Genomic DNA, 22032 nt, shown 5'->3' on the forward strand with positions numbered 1-22032 from the left:
CTATAGGACTGTTGTGCCCTAGTTCAGAATGTTTATGTGCGAGTTCGAAATGCATGCTCCGATTATCATTCAAATAATTGCCTCCAGGATTGTTATATTTCCGGCCCGTTTGCGTTCTTCGGATTTAATAAAGATGTCGAATGAAAGAGTTTAAGATCGAAAGAGCACAAGTGAGAGAGTTATGTAAGTTACGAGGCCGATGAGTATTGCGGGCCGGAAAGCTCAACTCTGGAGGTTAAGTTCGCAAAATTAATAAAGTTCCTTTCGACATGGGTGTGTATGGTGCCGGGGATTACATTTTGACGCAATGCGTCGTAGTGACACGCCCTTATAGGGTCACACGTGTCGGAGGGTTTACAATGGGGATGAGCTTCTGAATCGAGACGGTCTTTTTCTTTTTGGAGCGGGTTTTTAGTTTTCGGAGCGAGTCTTCACTTCTTGTTTTTTTTCTCATTCTTACTCCACTTCCTTTGCCGCCATGAGGTGCTAAAGCTTTAGCAGAGTTCGGGGCGCCCAGCCTATATATTGTCACTTTTCGTGATTCCTCGTGACTATATGTAATTATTTTTACTAAATGCACTACTCACTTTAACACCTGACTTTTGTCGAGAACTTTCATTTCTTCGTTTGGACTTTGTTCGTCTCTGGAACGTTACACGGGCTAGGTTGTAGGCTGCCACCGGCCAAACCGGTCCGTTTCACAAACATTAACACATCAACCAATTCAAAATATCAAAAAAATGTAGACATTCATAAATATATATATGCAAGCCTGATCACAAAAAAATAAATTTCAAAATCTATTTTCCACATTGTATTATCCTCAGGACATGTACGAAATACAACACACAGCCATTTATATAATTTACTTATGGAAGAAAGGAATATAATAGACTAGCTAGCCCATGCAGTAGCTGTACGTCTCGACATTCTGTGTGATAAAAGTGCTGAGATATTATGACGGCACTCATTTGTTGTGCTTGTACCTCTAATATTTTTACCTCTGACATTTTTACTCTCTGACATTTTAACCTCTGACATTTTTACCTCTGACATTTTTTCCTCTGACATTTTTACCTCTGACATTTTTACCTCTGACATTTTTACCTCTGACATTTTTACCTCTGACATTTTTACCTCTGACATTTTTACCTCTGACATTTTTACCTCTGACATTTTTACCTCTGACATTTTTACCTCTGACATTTTTACCTCCGACATTTTTACCTCTGACATTTTTTCCTCTGACATTTTTACCTGGCACCGGTGCCACAACATAATCCCCATCTCAAAATTTCGCTCGATATTAATGGGGGGGGGGGGGGGGGGCATTCAAAGGAGGGAGGGGGTAGGATGAAAGTTCTGAACCACACCAACATGAACTATGAACATGCTTCTGACTGCCAATCATGTCTGTCTCTTGGAATCAGATCTTATTTTTATGTATTACTTGACCGACAGCCTAATTTGGTTTCTGAAAATACATTATATATCAGTTGCTTGGCATTATTACCATAGCAACGGGAACTAAGAGATTATCATCAACATATGATGAAACTGCATCATCTGACATCAAACTTCCTAAAAAGTAGTCATTGTAGCGTTAATTGTTGCTAGGTTTGATTTGATTTGATTTGATTGATTGATTTCTGCATTTTTTATACATAATATCATTAACAATATGAACATTTTGTACATAGTGGTAATATTTTTTTAAATCACAATGAATAACACAATTTATGCAACAAATTGTTATGAACCATAAAAAAATGCAGAAGATCTGCTGCGTAAGCATGCGCTTGAAGGACATGCAGCTCTTGAACTTAAGATTACAGCCACAGCAAAATATGATAATAATTATAAACAGGCCAAAAATACAGGATTCAATAGCAAAAATGACTTGCTTCAGGAGACAGAGAGAGTGAGCAAGAGAGAGAGAGAGAGAGAGAGAGAGAGAGAGAGAGACGCAGAGAGAGAGACGCAGAGAGAGTGAGCAAGAGAGAGAGAGAGAGAGAGGTTGGCTTGTCCTACCTAGCAGCATGTAATGCTTTACAAAAAGTCACAATGTAGGTACGGACAGGCATTCCCCACCTAACTTTATAAATAAATGATGAAAACAATAACGATGCAAAACAGAAAATCAATTCAAAATCATAGTGCATTTAATTTCCTCCATTTACAATCTCCAACGAACCCGAAACAAGAATATTCAAAGAAAATTTGCGTATTCATAATACTCATCCAGCCATGCATAAGTGCATGGAATCTTTGAAGCACAAATTGCTGCGCTGCACCCTGGAGCGCTGCTTGCACAAAGTGGTGGCGTCACCGAGTACGCCGGAGTACACGTCATATGGTATTTCATTGTGACGTCACGCCATGTAAACTGCTCCTGCTCGCGCGTTTCATTTTTATCATAGTTACGCACCATGGAAACGCGTATCTGGAAACCAAGGTCACTTTTTGTTTATATCTAAGTTACAAACCATTTTCATATTGACTGATCTTCTTGAAGCAAATAACGGAGAAACTCTCGATTCACACTTGAACTTACATCAGTGCGGTTTTTGGTTTACATTTCTTTCTAGACTAGAGTCTAGAGTCTATATCGAATTCTTTCTCCTAACGCTTCTCATTTTCTTCAAGAAAAGCAGCCGATAATCATGTCTTTAATTAATTTCCATGAAACGAGTGAATCGTCTGATGATGAAGCGTCACATGTTGGGCAAATTGACCTTCGAAATGATGACCTGTCGGATGCAACGATTGAAGAATCATCTTCTGAAGATCGCATCAACGAAGTGACAGGTAATGGAAGTAAAATATTTTTGGATGTCCTGTTTTCCTAATCATGTTAATATTCAAATCAACCACAGTAGACCTAGGGCCTATCCCGTGTGGCAATTCAAGGAACGGAACAGATATTAAGAGATACATAGACTCTAGATCTAATTTTAAAAAGGCAAACCTTTAAAATAACTTTTAGTTTTAGACAATGCGCCCCAAATACACAAGGCAAAATACTGGAATAAGTTTAGAGTAGAACCCTTGACGCTTTACCCTTGACCCTTAACGCTACTTCACTGGAGGGCCTGGCTTCAAGGGAGCGCTTCCACCCAGCATCTAGACCAAGATCTAGATAGTTTATTCCTCAGCACTAGAGTAAAGTAGCCCGTTTTCGGCACTTAAGACAAAATCCTATTTTTAGGACTCTTTACTTCCTATTTATTATCATTTCTTGTTCAAATCATGAAGCAAATATTATTATTATTTACACAAAAAAAGAATCCCAGAAAAAAATCACGAATTGCCATGACAATATCCATTTCAGTTTTCACTGTTTTGGAGCCCGTTATCGGCCGAGCGTTTCAGTTTACGGCCGCATGTACAAAGTCAATAGGAAGCGCTCGCGCGCGCCGTGCGTTTCCGCGCTGATGTACAGCACAAGCGGGCGGAGCAGGTATCCCACGCCGGAGCTCCCTGGTGCTCGCCTGGCCGAAGACGGGCACAGCGGTGATCGGAAGTTGGAATCTGAATTAGATAGAGATATCGTGTGTGCGTCGCGGTGTGCGGCTGCATTGATTTAATACATGCGATGACATACTTTTGAGCTTGCGACTAGCACAAAATCGGGCTTTAAATCTGAAAAATACTTGAAATAAAGCTCATTTTATGGTACCCATATTTCTTACAGACACGCGTAAGATACTCGATTTTTCAGATTTTGGTAGCGGGACCGGCGATTACATCGCTAAAATGTGATATTTTAGGATATATTTTCCATTGCAAATGTGGTTCTTCAGTGACACTGGCATGGTATGGTGTGTGGGATATGTGTTATGCTATTATGCGATGTATTTTAGAGTGATTTTACCTTGTATCCAACCAATCGGCCGAAAACGGGAGCTGGCCGATTACGGGCTCCTTTACTCTACATCCTGACTTATGAATCCTGCTGAGTATCGTCGTAGAAGTAGAAGTAGATTCTAGAAGTAGAACCCAAATCGAGGCAGTACAAAAGCGAGCAGCAAGATTCATCCTCCGAGATATCGTCGTATGGCCAGTGTCTCGGCCATGATTCAACATCTGAAATGAGAGAGCCTGGAGAGGAGAAGAAATGCTGCAAGCCTCCACCTCATGTACAAGATCCAAACAACACAGTAGCCATCAATGCACATCATTACACGGTTCTAGGACAATTACCCCCTGGACAATCACCCCCCGGAAAATTACCCCCCAGAAAACTACCCCCAAAGGACAATTACCCCCTGGAATTTACCCCCCCGAGAATCACCCCCCGAGGACAACTACCCCCAAGGACAATTACCCCCCGGAAAATTACCCCCCGGAGAATTACCCCCCGAGGACAACTACCCTCGAGGACAATTACCCCCTGGGACAATTACCCCCCCGAGGACAATTACCCCCCGAGGACAATTACCCCCCCCCCGAGGACAACTACCCCCCGATGATAATTACCCCCGAGGACATTCCTCCGATGACAATTATCCTCCGAGGACAACTACCCCCGTGGACAATCAGGAATCAATAGCAAAAGACGATCTGACACATTGAGAGATGGCTACGAGCCCATAAGATCCCCTGCATGAACCCATATTTTTTCAAATACTAGAGTAAAGTACCCGGTAATCGGTCAGCTCCGGTTTTCGGCCAATTGGTTGGATACATGGTAAAATCACTTTAAAATACATCGCATAATAGCATAACACATATCCCACACATACCATACCATGCCAGTGTCACTGAAGAACCACATTTGCAATGAAAAATATATCCTAAAATATCACATTTTAGCGATGTAATCGGCGGTCCCGCTACCCAAATCTGAAAAATCGAGTTTCTTACGCGTGTATGTAAGAAATATGGGTACCATAAAATGAGCTTTATTTCAAGTATTTTTTCAGATATAGAGCCCGATTTTGTGCTGGTCGCAAGCTCAAAAGTATCTCATCGCATGTATTAAATCAATGCAGCCGCACACCGCGACGCACACACGATATGTCCGTCTAATTCAGATTCCAACTTCCGATCACCGCTGTGCCTGTATTCGGTCAGGCGAGCACCCGGGAGCTCCGGCGTGGGATACCTGCTCCGCCCGCGTGTGCTATACATCAGCGCAGAAACGCACGGCGCGCGCGAGCGCTTCCGATTGACTTTGTACATGCGGCCGTAAACTGAAACGCTCGGCCGATAACCGGCTCCAAAACAGTGAAAATTGAAATGAATATTGTCATGGCAATTCGTGATTTTTTTTGGGGATTCTTTTTTTGTTTAAATAATAATAATATTTGCTTCATGATTTGAACAAGAAATGATAATAAATAGGAAGTAAAGAGTCCAATAAATAGGATTTTGTCTTAAGTGGCCGAAAACCGGGTACTTTACTCTATATCACGTTGTCTTCCTCATTAATACACTTTTCCCTTTTATTATAATTTATGCAACGCCAGTACGGTTGCTAATTTCCACGAAGGATGTAAGTTTTAGGTAATTGTCCAGCGCTTTTCAAAATGCATAGAAATACATTTCTCTGGAGCAGCGTTATTTTAACTTTTTGTTAGTCACGGTAGCCTCTTATATAGATCTCTAAATAAGAAATGAAAAGTTTCTCCCAAATCCCAAAGTCTTTATAGGCCTAGAGGTCTAGATTATTAATTTTGCATGACTCTGGCTCTATGCACTAGACCTAGAGTAAAGTAGCCCGTTTTCGGCCACTTAAGACAAAATCCTATTTTTAGGACTCTTTACTTCCTATTTATTATCATTTCTTGTTCAAATCATGAAGCAAATATTATTATTATTTACACAAAAAAAGAATCCCAGAAAAAAATCACGAATTGCCATGACAATATCCATTTCAATTTTCACTGTTTTGGAGCCCGTTATCGGCCGAGCGTTTCAGTTTACGGCCGCATGTACAAAGTCAATAGGAAGCGCTCGCGCGCGCCGTGCGTTTCCGCGCTGATGTACAGCACAAGCGGGCGGAGCAGGTATCCCACGCCGGAGCTCCCTGGTGCTCGCCTGGCCGAAGACGGGCACAGCGGTGATCGGAAGTTGGAATCTGAATTAGATAGAGATATCGTGTGTGCGTCGCGGTGTGCGGCTGCATTGATTTAATACATGCGATGACATACTTTTGAGCTTGCGACTAGCACAAAATCGGGCTTTAAATCTGAAAAATACTTGAAATAAAGCTCATTTTATGGTACCCATATTTCTTACAGACACGCGTAAGATACTCGATTTTTCAGATTTGGGTAGCGGGACCGGCGATTACATCGCTAAATGTGATATTTTAGGATATATTTTCCATTGCAAATGTGGTTCTTCAGTGACACTGGCATGGTATGGTATGTGTGGGATATGTGTTATGCTATTATGCGATGTATTTTAGAGTGATTTTACCTTGTATCCAACCAATCGGCCGAAAACGGGAGCTGGCCGATTACGGGCTCCTTTACTCTATGCACATTTAAGAATAAAAAAGAGAAGACATTTTCAAACTGGAAAAAATTTGTTTGTAATTCACACACTAGAAACTATTTAAGTACTGTATGCGGGCACCTTGCCGCCAATTGTACATAAATAAAAAGTGATATATTCGGTCATGATCTTGATACACAAATTCGAGGATATTTGGGGCTCTCGTTGCCCTTATTTACCTTACTGTCAAAATATTGTCAGCGAGCGAGGAAGGAAGACACTTTAGTATCTTCAAAGTTTTATTTTCTAATGTAATTACATAGGTCTATTTTAACCGGTTCTGGTATTTGATGTTTTTTACAAAATCAATGTTTTCCAAATCATTCTCTTACGGCACCCCGGTTGAAAAACGCTGTGCTGGCGTTACAAAATCAAACGAGATGAATGACCAGAGAGCGGATATTTATTTTCTTTTGACATGGCACCGTACATATAACTTGAAGGCAATTTCTATTTCAAAATAATTTAACGTACACGAAAGCATACTACACTTCAGCATGACAACAGAAATAATAGATAACGTGAAGAAAACCTTAATTATGGATCATGGCATGGATGAGGGCCCATTATACATATAAAGACAAATACACGATCAGCTGATTAAAACAGTTACAGAGGATGCATAAATGAAATCTTACATCCTAATTTCTTTGTTGTGCCATTGATGGTGAGAGAGGCTGTAACGCGTACTCATCTGCGCGCAATGTATTGTTCAATTTCTCAGAAATGTAATTTCTGTACTCGGTAGCAAAACTACAGGGGAATTGGGCAACCTCCACCCCCATATCGAATTGAATAATTTGAAAAGACTGAAATGAAATTCATAAATAAAAAAGAAAATTAAAATTTATGCAATTTTCTGTAAATAGCAATTTGGAGAGAAGCTTGCGTTATACGTCACAGTGTTATAAATTCCTCGGGGGTGATTGTCATTGGGGGTAGTTGTCCTCCGGGGGTTATTGTCCTCGAAGGGGGGAGGGGTAGTTGTCCTCGGGGTTTATTGTCCTCGGGGGTAGTTTTCGTGGGGGATAGTTGTCCTCGCGGGTAATAATAATAATAATAATAATAACGTTTTATTTACCCAGGGTAGCCACTTCAGTTATGAAACTGCTCTTCCATCGGGCCCTGCATAACATAATATGTTATTACTACCCTTCTCCAATCTAATATGCTGAGCGAGAAGGCAGAAGGTCCCATTGTTATAAGTCTTTGGTATGACTCGGCCGGGGTTCGAACTCACGACCTCCCGTTCATGAGGCGGGCGCTCTAACCACTGAGCCACCATGCCCAGTAGTGTCCATGGGGGTAATTTTCCTTGGGGGTAGTTGTCCTCGGGGGGTAATTGTCCGCGGGGGTAGTTGTCCTCGGGGGTAGTTGTCCTCGGGGGTAATTGTCCGCGGGGGGTAGTTGTCCTCGGGGGGTAATTGTCCTCGGGGGTAATTCTCCGGGGGGTAATTTTCCGGGGGGTAGTTGTCCTCGGGGGGTAATTGTCCTCAGGGGGTAATTCTCCGGGGGGTAATTTTCCGGGGGGTAGTTGTCCTTGGGGGGTAATTGTCCTCGGGGGGTAATTCTCCGGGGGGTAATTTTCCGGGGGGTAATCGTCCTACGGGGGTAGTTTTCCGGGGGGTAATTGCCCGGGGGGTGATTGCCCAGGGGTAATTGTCCTGATACGCATTACACAGCACCCATGATTGCCAGCAACACACAACAGTATGATCACTCAAAGAAGTTGCTGGCTATCCCATTCCGCACCCAACTCTACCAGAACTCATTTTTCCCTCGGACAGTAACTGCGTGGAATGCACTTTCGAAGATCTCCCTTGACGCTACTTCACTGGAGGGCTTCAAGGGAGCGCTTCCACCCAGCATCTAGACCAAGAACTAGATAGTTTATTCCTCAGCACTACATCCTGACTTATATGGATCCTGCTGAGTATCGTCGTAGAAGTAGAAGTAGAACAGTTTCTGATGCTCTTTTTACCCTCGCATAGCCTAGATCTAGATTCTATTTAATTCTAGATCTAGAGGTAGTCTACTGTCTCTGGGCCTAGATCTAGATCTTTGTTGCTTCAGGATATCTCTCGTTTTTACACCCTAACTAGGATACAGATCGAGATTATATTTATTCTTAGAATAGATCTATCACGTCCCTGGTCTAGACCGAGGCTTATTTTATAGCGTTTTTGAAATCGTTACAAATTTGGATGAACATTGTAATTTTGTTATTTTATTTTTTTGGAAAACGAAATAGATCTAGATTCTAGACTAGGTCTAAACGAAATAAAAGAAATAACAAAAGAAAAAATATTTTGTTGTTATGTTCCTAAGACCGAGTGCAAAAGTTTACTCAGGCCTACTAGATCTACTACTAGTATTAGTACTAGAGTCTACTAATATTTTTTATATAAATATTATTGTTATTAATTAGTGTTATTGCTATTACTATTAAATCTTCTATTATTATCAGCATCATTATCAATATTGTTGTTGTGACAGGGACGAGTGACCTTGTCGATGCCATCGATAAAGAACCTGATGTCGTCACCGGAATTGATGACCGCAACATCCCTCCTACCGATCAAACTTCCATCACGTCATCACCATCGCCTGTAAGTGTAACCACCACACTGCTGCTTCATCGTCCACTCCTTGTCAGGAAACGACGACGTCGACATGGAACTCGATCACACCCTTCGTAGGGGCTGTGCAGGGTCCAGTCGTTAATGTGTACTCGCCTTTCATCGAAGACCAGAGGGAAGTGACACCGGGGCCAAACGTGTTTGAGAAGAACATGCGGAACGCCATTGAATTACGCGAGCATGAGGACACGACCGGTGCTAACGATCAGCAAAATGGCAAGAAAAAGACAGGTATATATATATATATTAAAGGCAATGAAGAAAGGAAAAGCGACCTTAATCATCATTCTCCTTTTTACAAAATCATTATCCCTCTTTTTCTTATAGTCGTCTACTTGTTCTGCTTCTTCGTATTCTTCTCTCTCTTTCTCTACCCACACCCCTCTTCCCTTTACCCGCCTTTATTATTATTACTTAACGTCCTAATATTCTTTTTCTTCTTCTTCCTACTTTCTTATTTTCATCAACTTTATTTCTATCACAAATTGCACATCACTGCAGACGGCAGTGTCGAAGAATCCACACCTAGTAATGGTGATGTTGTGGAAACTCCTAGCAACAGGGAGTCTGATGAGACCTCGGCGGGCCGATTGGTAAAACGGAGTCCATCGACCCATCAGTCGAGGAACCTAATGACCCGGACCTGCCTGAAGTCGAGCCCGAGGGATATACCAATAAGGAGGAAAGTGAGACCTTGGTCGAAGCACATGGCAACCTCAAACAGGCTGAAATTTCGGTCGAGGAGGCACCTTGCGACAAAGAAAAGACGAAGGACATAGTCTTGGAGCCCTGCAACAAGAAGTACCCTGACGCTCTAATGGAGGCAGATAGCAGCACGGAGGTGGCAGACACACCTGCAGAGGCTCAGAGTCTAGACCAAGGAGAGACTAATCTACCGACCGAGATCTTTCCTGGTGTTGAACATCCAAAGGAAGGCGAAACACAGACTGACAGTTCAGGTGAGCAGCTATATTATAATAGTAATACAAAATAATAATACTATTAGATATTTATATAGCGCACATATCCACCCTGCAAAGTGCTCAAAGCGCTCCAATATTACCCCGGCTCTGCTCGGCTACCGATTTTGGTGCTCACAGCATTCAAGGAATTCCTTCCTACCGGTCCCCATACTTCACCTGGGTGGAGTGTACGATCATGGAGGCTTCAACAACGTTAAAATATAACATCATTTTCATTACAACCTTAACTGGAATTGCCTAATCTATGTGAGTTCATGCATGGTGTATATTTCATTTCTTTTGCTCTCATATGCCTAGCATGACGTCATAATTTACATCTGCCCCACCCCCCTCCCCCCCCCCCCACACATGTACAACGCATGCTTCTTTCCTATGTGTTACCATGGAAATCTAAGTAACCATTAAACGGACTTACGATTTTACGAAACTTCCTCATGCGACACACTCGCTTTCCTTCAATTTTCTACACGAACCGAATTCACAACTTCATACCTGGACCCAACACTATACCTAACCATTATAACCCTGGCCTTAAACCCAACTTATAATCCAATCCAATCCCTTACCCAAGTCCTATAACTTTAACTAAATAACGCCCTGAGAGGATGTCGAGATGGAATTTTCGGTCAACCAACTTGCACATGATTACGCAGTTGTCACGTTTCACAAACTCTTGCCTGCAGCTCCGCAGACACAGACCGAAGCTGATGCCAACACCATCGCCCAGGCCAAGGAATGGCACGATTCCGTCGTTAGTCGCTTGGCCCGGCTACGAGGCCTATCATGTTGGCTTGGTGATCGTAACAAGCGAATGGACGGTATGGTCGAGATTCTTGTCCGGTCCCTGGAGCACATGGGTGTCGGAGCGGTGACCGACCACATTGGAAATTTGGTAGGCGACAGTGCTACACCATAGCCCTTCTAGCATGTCTAAAGGGGCCGGGGCTCTCAACCCCCCCCCCCCCCCCCTCCCCCGAAAAAAGGTGTTGACTTAAAAGGAATATAAGGAAGCCACGTGTAGGGGAACTTACCCCCAAGACCACCATTCCACGAAAAGTAATTTCTTAGAACGTTCACCTGCGAGGTAGTCAGTGGTTTAGTTTAAAGGATGGAGCAGGGAGCATGTCCCCCCCCCCATACTGAATCAAACAAAAAACAAGTAAAGAAAATGCAGATGGGAAAAGAAAGGAAAACGATACAAGAACACGAAAGAACTATACTATTCCTAAGCGATACCCTTGTTAATTCACATGTTCATTCATCAGTTATATTATACCCCTGCCCTCCTGATACAAGTATATTTCAAAGCTTGACCCTTACTACGTCACTTATGACAGGGGGTGATTCCCGAATAGCATACCTAGGTATTTATAGTCGGACGGGGATATAGGGATAGGCCCGAAAAACATTATGCTTTCCAGTAAGCAAATGGTCAAATAGGACAAGTGTAAAATGTTCGAGTTCTTTTTTTTAACAAATTACATGATCACCTTGACAGCTTGGAAGACAGAGAGAGAGAGAAGAGAGAGAGAGAGAGAAAAGGGGAGGATGGAGGGAATAATCAGAGAGACGGTATACAGCTTGTGAGAGAGTGACGACGTAAGAATGCTACAAGAGGGAGATTAGAAAACAAAATTCATTTACGTATGAATGTAAATTTGGGGGATGTAATGCTATGCACACAACGCGCAGAAACTTAGAAAATGTAAAAGATTACTAAAGTATATCATTCTTCTATTCTAAATAAATTGATTTTATTCTAACAGATTCCCCTTCAGAATTTTCGTTTGAACTCGGCCATCAAGCTGTCTACGGCAGACAACACATGGACAACGTGTGATGACGAAACCATGAGCAACGACATCAATGGTTAGAAATGAGTAATTTATACAAGGGTTGCTTCGTAGAAGGCGTAGTCACTAACGAATTGGACACGAGTAAGGGGGGGGGGGGGGCGAGTGGACAATTTGCCCCTCCTATCAGATATTTAAATGAAAGAAAAGTTGCGTTCTTTCTCTAGATATGTCATTTTGGGTGATACCCCTCCACCTTGACTCGTACACAAAACAAAGCCCATCAAAGAGTGGTCTCCTTACTGTACAGTGTATGGATCACAGCAAGGAAAACAAAATTCCCATTCTGACGTCATAGTCTAGATACGCCATTGGGCATCGGGGGGAGGGGGGCAGGAAGAAACAAAAACCATAAGATAATTACAAGATAACTCAATATTCGTTTACACCGGTCAAGTTAACACAGGTGAAGTAAATGGGTACCTGGTAGGAATTTATTCCTTGAAATGCTAGAGCGCCGTATGGCAGCCGTGCTAAAGCCAGGGTAATAATCGGGAGCGCCAGGAGGGTCAAATCTGACTGACATGAGCGCTATACAAGAACCCACTATTATTATTATTATTATCGGCGAACCGGTTAATGATTTCTTGGAAAAATAGATCACATTTTATCAAGTGTTGGGGAACCAGGCGCTAATCAGGGGCCCAAAGGGGGGGGGGGGCTGGCCTGCCCCCCTCACCTGGCCCAACAAAAATTATTATTAAGAAAAATAAAAATTGTTCGAAAAAATAAATTAGTGTTTCATCTCTCCTCTCCCCCCCCCCCCCCCCCCCCCCCCCCCCCCCCCCCCCTCCTGCTTATTCACCGGCTGGATGATTTGCTGCTAAAAAAATTCGCACTAACTGGGGAAAAAAAATAGTGCTCTTACCCTCCGATGATTAGGATGATGATGATGACGCTTATATATATAAAGGACATGATGATGATGATCGTGATGAGTTGGACAAAGAGGGGGAGAAGGATAACGAAATTGATGGCGATGAAGACGAAGATGACGTTGAATGATATCATGCTTAACGAGTATGTGATAACAGGGTTACTTAATTACTATTCGCTATAGTTCCGTAACATTATTGTTAAAAAAGTTAGCCCACCAAATTTCGTGTTCCATTTATCATTGGGATTGGGATGTCGACGAACTTGTACTTGCGATGGCTTCTTTAAACGTTGCCCTAGTGATTGTTTCTCATTTCTCTCCCCATTACATCCAACGTATCCAGCCTGGTTGCCGGGCTCTCTCCCGGACGATCACAACCTCCCGTTGACGAACGAGCAGATGGGGAAGTATGAGAGCCAGGTGGAGGTTCTCCGAGCCGAGAACGAGGCTCTCCAGCGCTCCCTGCAGACGGCATTGGACAACCAGGGTTCGTTAGGCGTCCAAATCAACCAGTGGCAGGCATGCATTGACAGCGCTGGACAGCAGCTGTGTCAGGTCACTCAGGAGGTCCACGACTCAAAGTCTCGGGAGAGGCACCTGCGTCATCTCCTGGGTGAGGAAAGACGAATCAAGGTACGAAAATGCAAATCTAGTAAACCGTTAAAAATAAAATTGAGTAATAGTCATTTACATCGTGAAAAGAACTATCTGTAAGCAATTTCAATCGGTTAATTAAGGATCGTAGCAAGGTTAAAACATCGATAGAATAATAAACTAACTAAAAGTCACATCAGATGCTCATAAAATGTGCATATGTGACAACAGGCCTAGACACATGAGGCAGGACAGTTTTGGTTCAAATTTGTTGTCATATTTTGAATATAGGGGCATTTTGAAAATAAATTAACATGCTTCATGGTTTATTAAAAATAGTGGTGTTTCACTTTATTTCTTCCCCCAGGACTCACTGGTGCAACAAAACTCTTTAACGAAGGCAGACCAAGACCACGCGACAGAGAACGTGAACTGCTGGCCCCCAAACATCAACGAAGGAATATCTGGTCCTTCCCAATCGACAAATTCGGCACCCGGCGAGAACAGCGCGACTTGTTTGCAAGGATTAGCAGGGTCACCTGGTACAGAGATGCCATGGCAACAAACGCAGGGTATCTCTTCTGGACCGAGGGACACACATAGCAGCAGATTGAACAGCTCTGCACCGCCTTTCATTTCGGCATACTCATCGCCTCACAGACAGAATTACCGCAGTAACTGGCATGCCAGATCGGACTGGCATCCGAGATCTGGATCCGGTCGAACATTTGGATCCGGCACGGGACGAGGTCGCCATGGCAGTGGGAGAGGGCATTACAGAAAGGAGCACAGCACCAACGTGGGTTTCAATCGGCTTCTGGACGGTTTCTTTGACAACTTGAACCGAATCGAGAACGCCCTTCGCCAACAAGGAATCAATGTGCCTGGTCCGACGTCTGATGCTGCACAAGTAGTCCAGCAGCAACAGCAGCAGCAGGTCGTCTGCAGTAACGTAAACGTGCAGTATCCAACGGTTAATGACTTACAGCAACAGCAGCAGCAAGAAACGGCCGCTCCAAACCAGCCAATATATTACAGCCCGCCCATGCAGCCTGTGGTCTACCCAGGGCCAATGAATGTAGTTGCCCATCCGGTCCAGTCGATCCCTTCAGTGCAGCAGGTTCCTCATCAGAGCCCGATGGTAGTCCAAGCCATCCCACAGCCTCACGTGCAGTTTGCACAAGTCGAGGGACAGGCTTATTAGACCTACATGGCTAGGGGAGAATAGAAGATACTTCATAACGAGAAGGAGTAAAAGGGAATTTTGCTAGGGTGGTCGAGCGGCAGGTCTCACGTGAATTGCGCACTTATATTATGAGACACTGTGTGTATATAGTTCTCCATCGATGTCCATAGGGACGGACTTTGGGGAACGGAATGAAGATGGATGCGATTCGGCAGATCATGAGAAGACTGGTTGAAGGTGTCTTGATGGCACCGGGGCCGCATGCATTAAAACTTGTGATTGAACGCAGCTCCGAATTTCAAAGGCTAGTTCTCACTCCTGTGTCTGAATAAGATAACGTTGTATGTGATTCTTTGAGTGGCGTGTAATCGGTCACAGTTTTTTGAAACAATTTTGTTCTTTTATGTTTGTTTGTAAGGCTCCAGTTGAATTTAGTATGGCGTGTTAATCATGGAACAGTGTAACAGGATGATTTGTAAATAATCGTGAACTATGTAAGATATTATTATTATCAAGGCATTTAATTGGAGAAAGAGATGATGTTGCCCTCTTGACGTTGATTCATTGGAGCGAGGCGATGAATAATGCTAAAAAAATAAGTGACATAAACAGATATTGGTGCTCTGAATGAGGAGGTTGGTATGTTTCATACTATCATAAGAATTCGATCACAAACATAGTCTTCTCTTTTTTTCCGCAGACAGGATTAATTTTGTGTTCATTCAGCAATGACAAAAATGAATGACATCAGTCGGCGTCATAATTTACAACTGGCGCTTTAACTATTCGCCCCTAGATTGAGGTTAAGCATATATATACCACAGGCATATCGAACTTTCACTTTAGAATGATTTCTTGATTCAAATGGCATCCACCCTTCCCAAAATTTGAAGACTGGGAGAGGATTTTAAGGCTATCAAGTCCATTTTTATGTCGTGAAGATATTTGATGAAGGAAATATCACAAAATGGTGTGATCTACATATAGTTTGATGTTTATTACTTTTGTGGTCAATATGACGAATAACCGAGGGGGAACACAAATCATTTCCCGCTGATTATGGAGTCTAAAGTATTATGAAATTAATGGAAATAACATTTAAAATCAAGAGTATTAAATGCTTTCATCATGAAAACCTAGCCTGCAATGATAATGAACTGTATGGTTATCGCATTATGTCAATTATGTAAAACAAACAAATAAAGAAAATATAATCAAACTCTTTTAAAACTTGTACCGTCGATTTCACTTCTTGACTGTCTTCCAATGAAGTATATGTTGTTGTCTCTAACCCTGGTATTTCCTTTCCCCCGATCGCAAATACTTCACTTAATTTACTATATGTCAAAAACCGTTTGTACTGCCAGAAATTGCACGGTTTCCATAAAATCTTTGAGCAGCCTTTGTACGGATTTGCCCCGGCCTGCCACCGAGGGTCAATACGAGAAATGGCACGATGCTCAGTTCAGTTCAGTTCAGTTCATTTTATTCAAAACCACACAAAGCATGATATAATATGTTACATATAAAAATATTCAAAAAATACTGGTAATAGTACATCAATCAACATATTTTAACTTGATTACATCATAAACTGAATGGTTTTAGGACCCCTTTAGAAGCTAAGCTTGTGAGCGGGGCCCTATAGTCAACAAAATACATACATTTACAGTAAAAAGAATGTTATGTATGATTATACAATGGATGAAAATACTAAGCTACAGAATATAGAACATACAAATACTGCTCGTAGATAATGTAAACACAAACATCGTTTATACTAGTAGCCTCCTACGATGCCCCCAAAATCGTAGACCAATTTATCGTACTGGGCAAATGTAAACTTAGCATTAGTGACCTCAATGTTATCCCTGATCTGAGACTCTCTGTCATATATAAATAAAAATAAAAGAATAAATGAATAAATAAATGCATCAATGAATTAACGAATAATCAGAATTGAAGAAGAAGAAAATCAATCAATTAATTAATAAATGAGTAAAAAAAAAAAAAGGAACATCTAAACGGATACAATAAACCTATAGAAATAACATTAAATAACTTAACTGAAAAAATGTGTATAGGCAATAGTTTGACCTACTCGACTCTTATAATAGGTTTATTTGTATGAAAGCGGAGAAATAAGAGAAACAGAGAGACGAAAGTTTGCAATAAAACAGATCAATAATAGGAATGTTGTGAGTGTTTGAAATATGAGGCGATTAAATCGAGATCGCAAATTGACCATTTGATCAATGGAAAGTGACGTTTTCACGGACAACTCGATTTCAAGATTGATGGAATTTCAATAGAATTTTTTTTTTTTAAAGCATTAAATCTTTAAGTATAACACTTGATCAGTGCATGATTTAGAATACGCACATTGATAACGCAGTTACTTCTGCATCACGTGGAATTTTAATATTATTTAAATCGAAATAATAATTATCATGTTCCCCAAATTTATTTTATACAGGGCAATTACCTTGCCATAATAATCGTACTCTTATGTTGTTTGTTCGAATAAATAAAACTAAAATAAATCTATAATGATAATAATAATAAACCATAATAGCGCATAATTATCACAAAGATAAATTTAAGTCCCTTTGTGCTCAGAAAAAAAGAGAAAAATAGATAATAGCAGACATGATTGAAGAGAAAGAAAGCTGTTCGAATACTGTACAAGTGCCAAATACTTAGCTTGTACAGATCCTATGTCATACGGTTCCTTTAATCTGTCAATATTATTGTATAAGCTATACCTGTCTTTAAATTACCCTATTATTAAAATGTTTCGTGCATTTATAGACTCCACCCTTGCGAAAACCCGTTGTCGTTTAATGGCATGTTCCGTTTAAACCCAGCCATTCATAACTATCCCGCTCGGATTTCTTCACATGTAACTACATAACCCTAAAACAGTTCTAGATCATAAGTTTTTAAGACACACCGGCCCTTTATATATGTATTTGGAATTCACTCTCTCACAAAATTCGAAAGAGTCCAACGAAAAATAATATTGTTTTAAAAATATCTTAACTCATCTTGAATAATTGAATGACACAAATTTAGAGTTAGCAACGCTTTTTTTTTAACTAGCAATGACAGTAAACATTTTATTCATCAAAATATCATGATTGTATGATTGATTACTATACCACAAAACACATAAAATAGTCATTTTGTAATTCGCCATCAGTTCAATCACTCATATATATCCCTGTACACTTGAAGGAAGGAGATGCAAGTTTTAGTTAAAGGGAATATAAAGTTTTTGGTAATATTTTAACAGGATAGGATTATGAAGTTTAAAATTTGCATTACGATTATGAAACCTAGTGTTAGAATAAGCAACTTTGAGAAAATTGAGCTCTAAAACGCTAAGGATTTCGAGAAATTAAAATATCAAATTTATCAGGAGCACCGATAAATTTAATATAAAATAGCGCCTACTATAGCTGCAACCATGACAACCTGGGAATATGCAGTTCTGAAGACCACGGGAGTGGTTATTAGAAACTTTAACTACATAAAACTCACACTCTCCAATTTTATGCAACAAAAGGTTGTCTTGGGAACCACTTCTATCATTACGATTGGGGAGCCTTTGCCGAGGTTAAAAAGGATATATCCTTGTTCACTGAATAGGGATTCTTGCTAAACACTGTTACCTCTCTTCGCTCCAGTGATCTCCAGCAGCAGACAGCAAATCCCACTGCCCCAGTGTGTGCTCCTTTCAAAGAGCACAAAAAGCCCTCCGATTTAACATTTCATCTCCTTCAGCAATAGCAGACACGTCCTCAATATTGGACACAACTTTCAATGAGATAATGCCCACATTATTGAGTTGTCCATCTGGATAAATAGGATTTAAGCCTTTACTGAATAGGTACTCTTGCTATCAGTGGCGCCGTACGCAGGATTTTTTCAAAGGGGGGGGGGGGGGGGGGGGGGTTAACATCTTGAAATCGGGCCCAAAATTTCGCAACGACTCAGCCAGCCGCTGAATAAGCGGGGGGGGGGGGGGGTAAGGTCAACTTTTTTAGGTCATCCATTTGGATTACAAAAAAAAAAAAAACATAACTCAAAAAGGGGGGGGGGGGGTCCCAAAAAGCATACACATAAAAAAAACTGAAGGGGGGGGGGGGGGTTAACCCCGACTGCTTGCTATGCATTGTTACATTTCTTCGCTCCAGTGATCTCGAGGCAGCAGAAAATAAAGTCCAAAGGAGTGGTTGTTAGAAGCTTAAATTACATAAAACTCACATTCCCTATTAAAGCTAAAGTTGAGTTCTGGTCATGCGATTGCATTGTCAAGCGTGAAAGCTTTTACGTTTCATTAAATCATTAGAGAAAGAAGACGATTCGTTGTACCGTTCTCGACTCTTAATCCTTGTCTAAATTCAGTTTCCCCCTCGCCACCCCCTACCGCGCGAAGCGCGGAAGCTTCGACGTTTCATTAAATTATTAGAGAAAGAAGACGATTCGTTGTGTCGTTGCCGACTCTTAATCTTCGTCTAAATTCAGTTTCCCCCCAAGCTTTTACGTTTTTAATCATTAGAGAAAGAGGACGATTCGTTGTACCGTTCTCAGTCGACTCTTAATCCTTGTCTAAATTCAGTTCCCCCCCCCAGACTCTCGCGCGAATCGCGGAAGCTTCGACGTTTCATTAAAATATTAGAGAAAGAAGACGATTCGTTGTACCGTTCTCGACTCTTAATTCTTGTCTAAATTCATTTTCCCCCTCTCGCGCAAAGCGCGGAAGCTTCGACGTTTCATTAAATCATTAGCGAAAGAAGATGATTCGTTGTACCGTTATGACTTTTAATCCTCGTCTGTGTTCAGCCACCCCGGAAGCTTTCACGTTTCATTAAATCATTAGCGAAAGAAGACGAGTCGTTGTACCGTTATGACTTCTAATCCTTGTCTAAATTCAGTTTTCCCCCTCCCACGCGAAGCGCGGAAGCTTTTACGTTTCATTAAATCATTAGAGAAAGAAGACGATTCGTTGTACCGTTCTCGACTCTTAATACTTGTCTAAATTCAGTTTTCCTCCCGCTTCAACGTTTTATTAAATGTTTAGAGAATGAAGACGATTCGTTGTTCCGCTCTCGAAAATAATTTAGTTTCCCCCACCCGCGCGAAGCGCGGAAGCTTTAACGTTTCATTAAATCATTAGCGAAAAAAGACGATTCGTTGTATATCGTTATGATTTTTAATCCTCGTCTAAATTCAGTTCCCTCCCCCCCCCCCCCCCTTCCGCGCGAAGCGCGGAAGCTTCGACGTTTCATTAAATTATTATAGAAAGAAGACGATTCGTTGTACCGTTCTCAAAAATTATCCTCGTCTGAATTCAGTTCCCCCTCCTCCCCCTCCGCGCGAAGCGCGGAAGCTTTGACGTTTCATTAATTCATTGGAGAAAGAAGACGATTCGTTGTACCGTTCTCGACTTTAATCCTTGTCTGAATTTCAAAAATGTTCTTTGTCTATTCCCTTTCCTTCCTACGTTCTCTTCCTTTTCACTCCTCTCTTTTTTTGGCCGACGTTTATGGGGGGACCACCCCACCGCCCCCCTGGCTAATCGCCTGCGGTCAGATGAACATATGTTGATACCTTGTCCGCCCCGGAAGCTCAGGGGTTTAAGGTTTTAATTTACGGTCAGATTAGCATTCAGGGGTCCGACTTAGGGCCCTAGGCGGGGTCCAGGGGCAGAGCCCCGGAAGTTCAGGAGTTTTAGGCATTTGATTACGGTCAGATGAGCATTATTTTGATACCTAATTGTTACAGTGGCAGGTCACTTATTGGCTTGGGATTCAGGGGGCGGAGCCCCGGAATCTCATGAGTTTTAGGCACTCAATTACGGTCAGATAAGTATCAAGGGGCCCGCCTAAGGGCTCTTGGTTGGGTCCAGGGGGCAGAGCCCCTGGAAGCTCAGGGGTTTTAGGCGTTTAATTACGGTCAGATGAGCATTTTTGATACCTTATTATCTGTGACACTGGCAGGACACTATTTGGCGTGGGGTCCAGGGGGCAGAGCCCCCAGAAATAAGGGGTTTTAGGCATTAAATGACCGCCAGATGAGCATCTAAGGGCCCGTCTTAGGGCTCTAGGTGGAATCCAGGGGGCAGAGCCCTTGGGGTTTTAGGCATTTAATCATGGTGAGATGAGCATATTATGATACCTCATTATAATGTGACGCTGGCAGTTAACTATTTTTTCGTTCTCGCTCTCTTTCTTTCTTTTTCTCTTTAATATACATTTTCAAAGAAAGTATGGGGGGCCCCGAGGATCCCGATCCCCGCCGTTCCGCGGACCCTGATATGTAGGCATCTCAAGAAGCATTTTCTTTCCTGGCTGTAAATTTAGGAATTTGTCATTTTCCAACAAACGCATAAAGTGAGGAAAAATCTCGGAAAATTATCTCATTTCAGCATTATTTGTAAACCACCGTTGTGGAATTAGAATAAACCACGTTTGGATTCTATTTCTCTAAAGCCCCCCTCACGCTTTCTCTAATATAATCTCATATAATAAAAGGTTGTCTTGGGAACCACTATCTTTGCGGATGGGGTTCAGGGGAAGAGCCTTTGCCGGGAGTCGTGGGGCAGAGCCCAAGTTCTTGGGTGGTATTCTCGAAAGCAGACTAACTTTAGTCCATAGTTTAATCCACCGACTAAGTATGGAATGCCAAGTTTGCGTATGAATATATTATTTTGAATAATTTAATCTGTCACTAAATTAAAATAAAATGTAATAACATACTTAAAAACAACAATATAACTATGATATAATTATGTGATCATGGTAACTTAGGGACATAATAAATTATTAAAAAATATATTCATATGGACACATAGCATTCCATAAACCATGGACTAAAGTTAGTGTGCTTTTGAGATTTAAAAAAAAAATAGGAAATTCAAAATAGTCGTCACGAACGATAGAAATTGTAATTTCCTATTTTAAAAGTCACGTAGCCCCTTTCAGTTTATTTTAAAAATAACCTCTCTTATAGAACTTCTGTTTTCGTATTGTTGTATTGTTGTACCCCCTATTTTTTTTCCATCAACATCCCCCCCCCCTTCAACACACATAAAAAAAACATATATAATTTTTTTTCAGGGAAAGGGGGCCGTCTCCTTTTTTAAACCAAAAAAGGTAAAATTAACGTGTTTTTACCTGTTTTTTGGCAAGTGGAAGGCCCCTCCCCCTCCCTCTGGATCCTCCACTGCGTCCGCAGACTTCTTAGGGAAATGTCGAGCAAACCCATCGGAAATGTAATCTGTTAGTGTAAAGTTAAGTTTCATGCATGTTCTTCTTATTTTTCATTCTTTCTTTCTCTCTCTTTTTTTTTCTCTCTCTCCCTCCGTCTCTGTCTCTCTCCTTTTCCTTCA

General features: G+C 41.6%; 1 protein-coding gene across 1 annotated transcript; it reads left to right on the top strand.

The window, feature by feature from the left end:
• The first annotated feature begins 1956 nt into the window (after positions 1–1956).
• LOC100888828 lies at positions 1957–15861 on the top strand. The gene is made up of 7 exons (XM_030982331.1): positions 1957–2808; positions 9001–9374; positions 9645–10102; positions 10810–11018; positions 11893–11995; positions 13200–13489; positions 13818–15861. Exons 3-7 carry the CDS (start codon positions 9961–9963, stop codon positions 14652–14654), a joined length of 1581 nt encoding a protein of 526 aa, XP_030838191.1. The 5' UTR covers positions 1957–2808; positions 9001–9374; positions 9645–9960; the 3' UTR covers positions 14655–15861.
• The last annotated feature ends 6171 nt before the right edge of the window (positions 15862–22032 follow it).

Source organism: Strongylocentrotus purpuratus, unplaced genomic scaffold, assembly GCF_000002235.5.
Source record: "Strongylocentrotus purpuratus isolate Spur 01 unplaced genomic scaffold, Spur_5.0 spur5_scaffold_12, whole genome shotgun sequence".
Taxonomy (NCBI): Eukaryota; Metazoa; Echinodermata; class Echinoidea; order Camarodonta; family Strongylocentrotidae; genus Strongylocentrotus; species Strongylocentrotus purpuratus.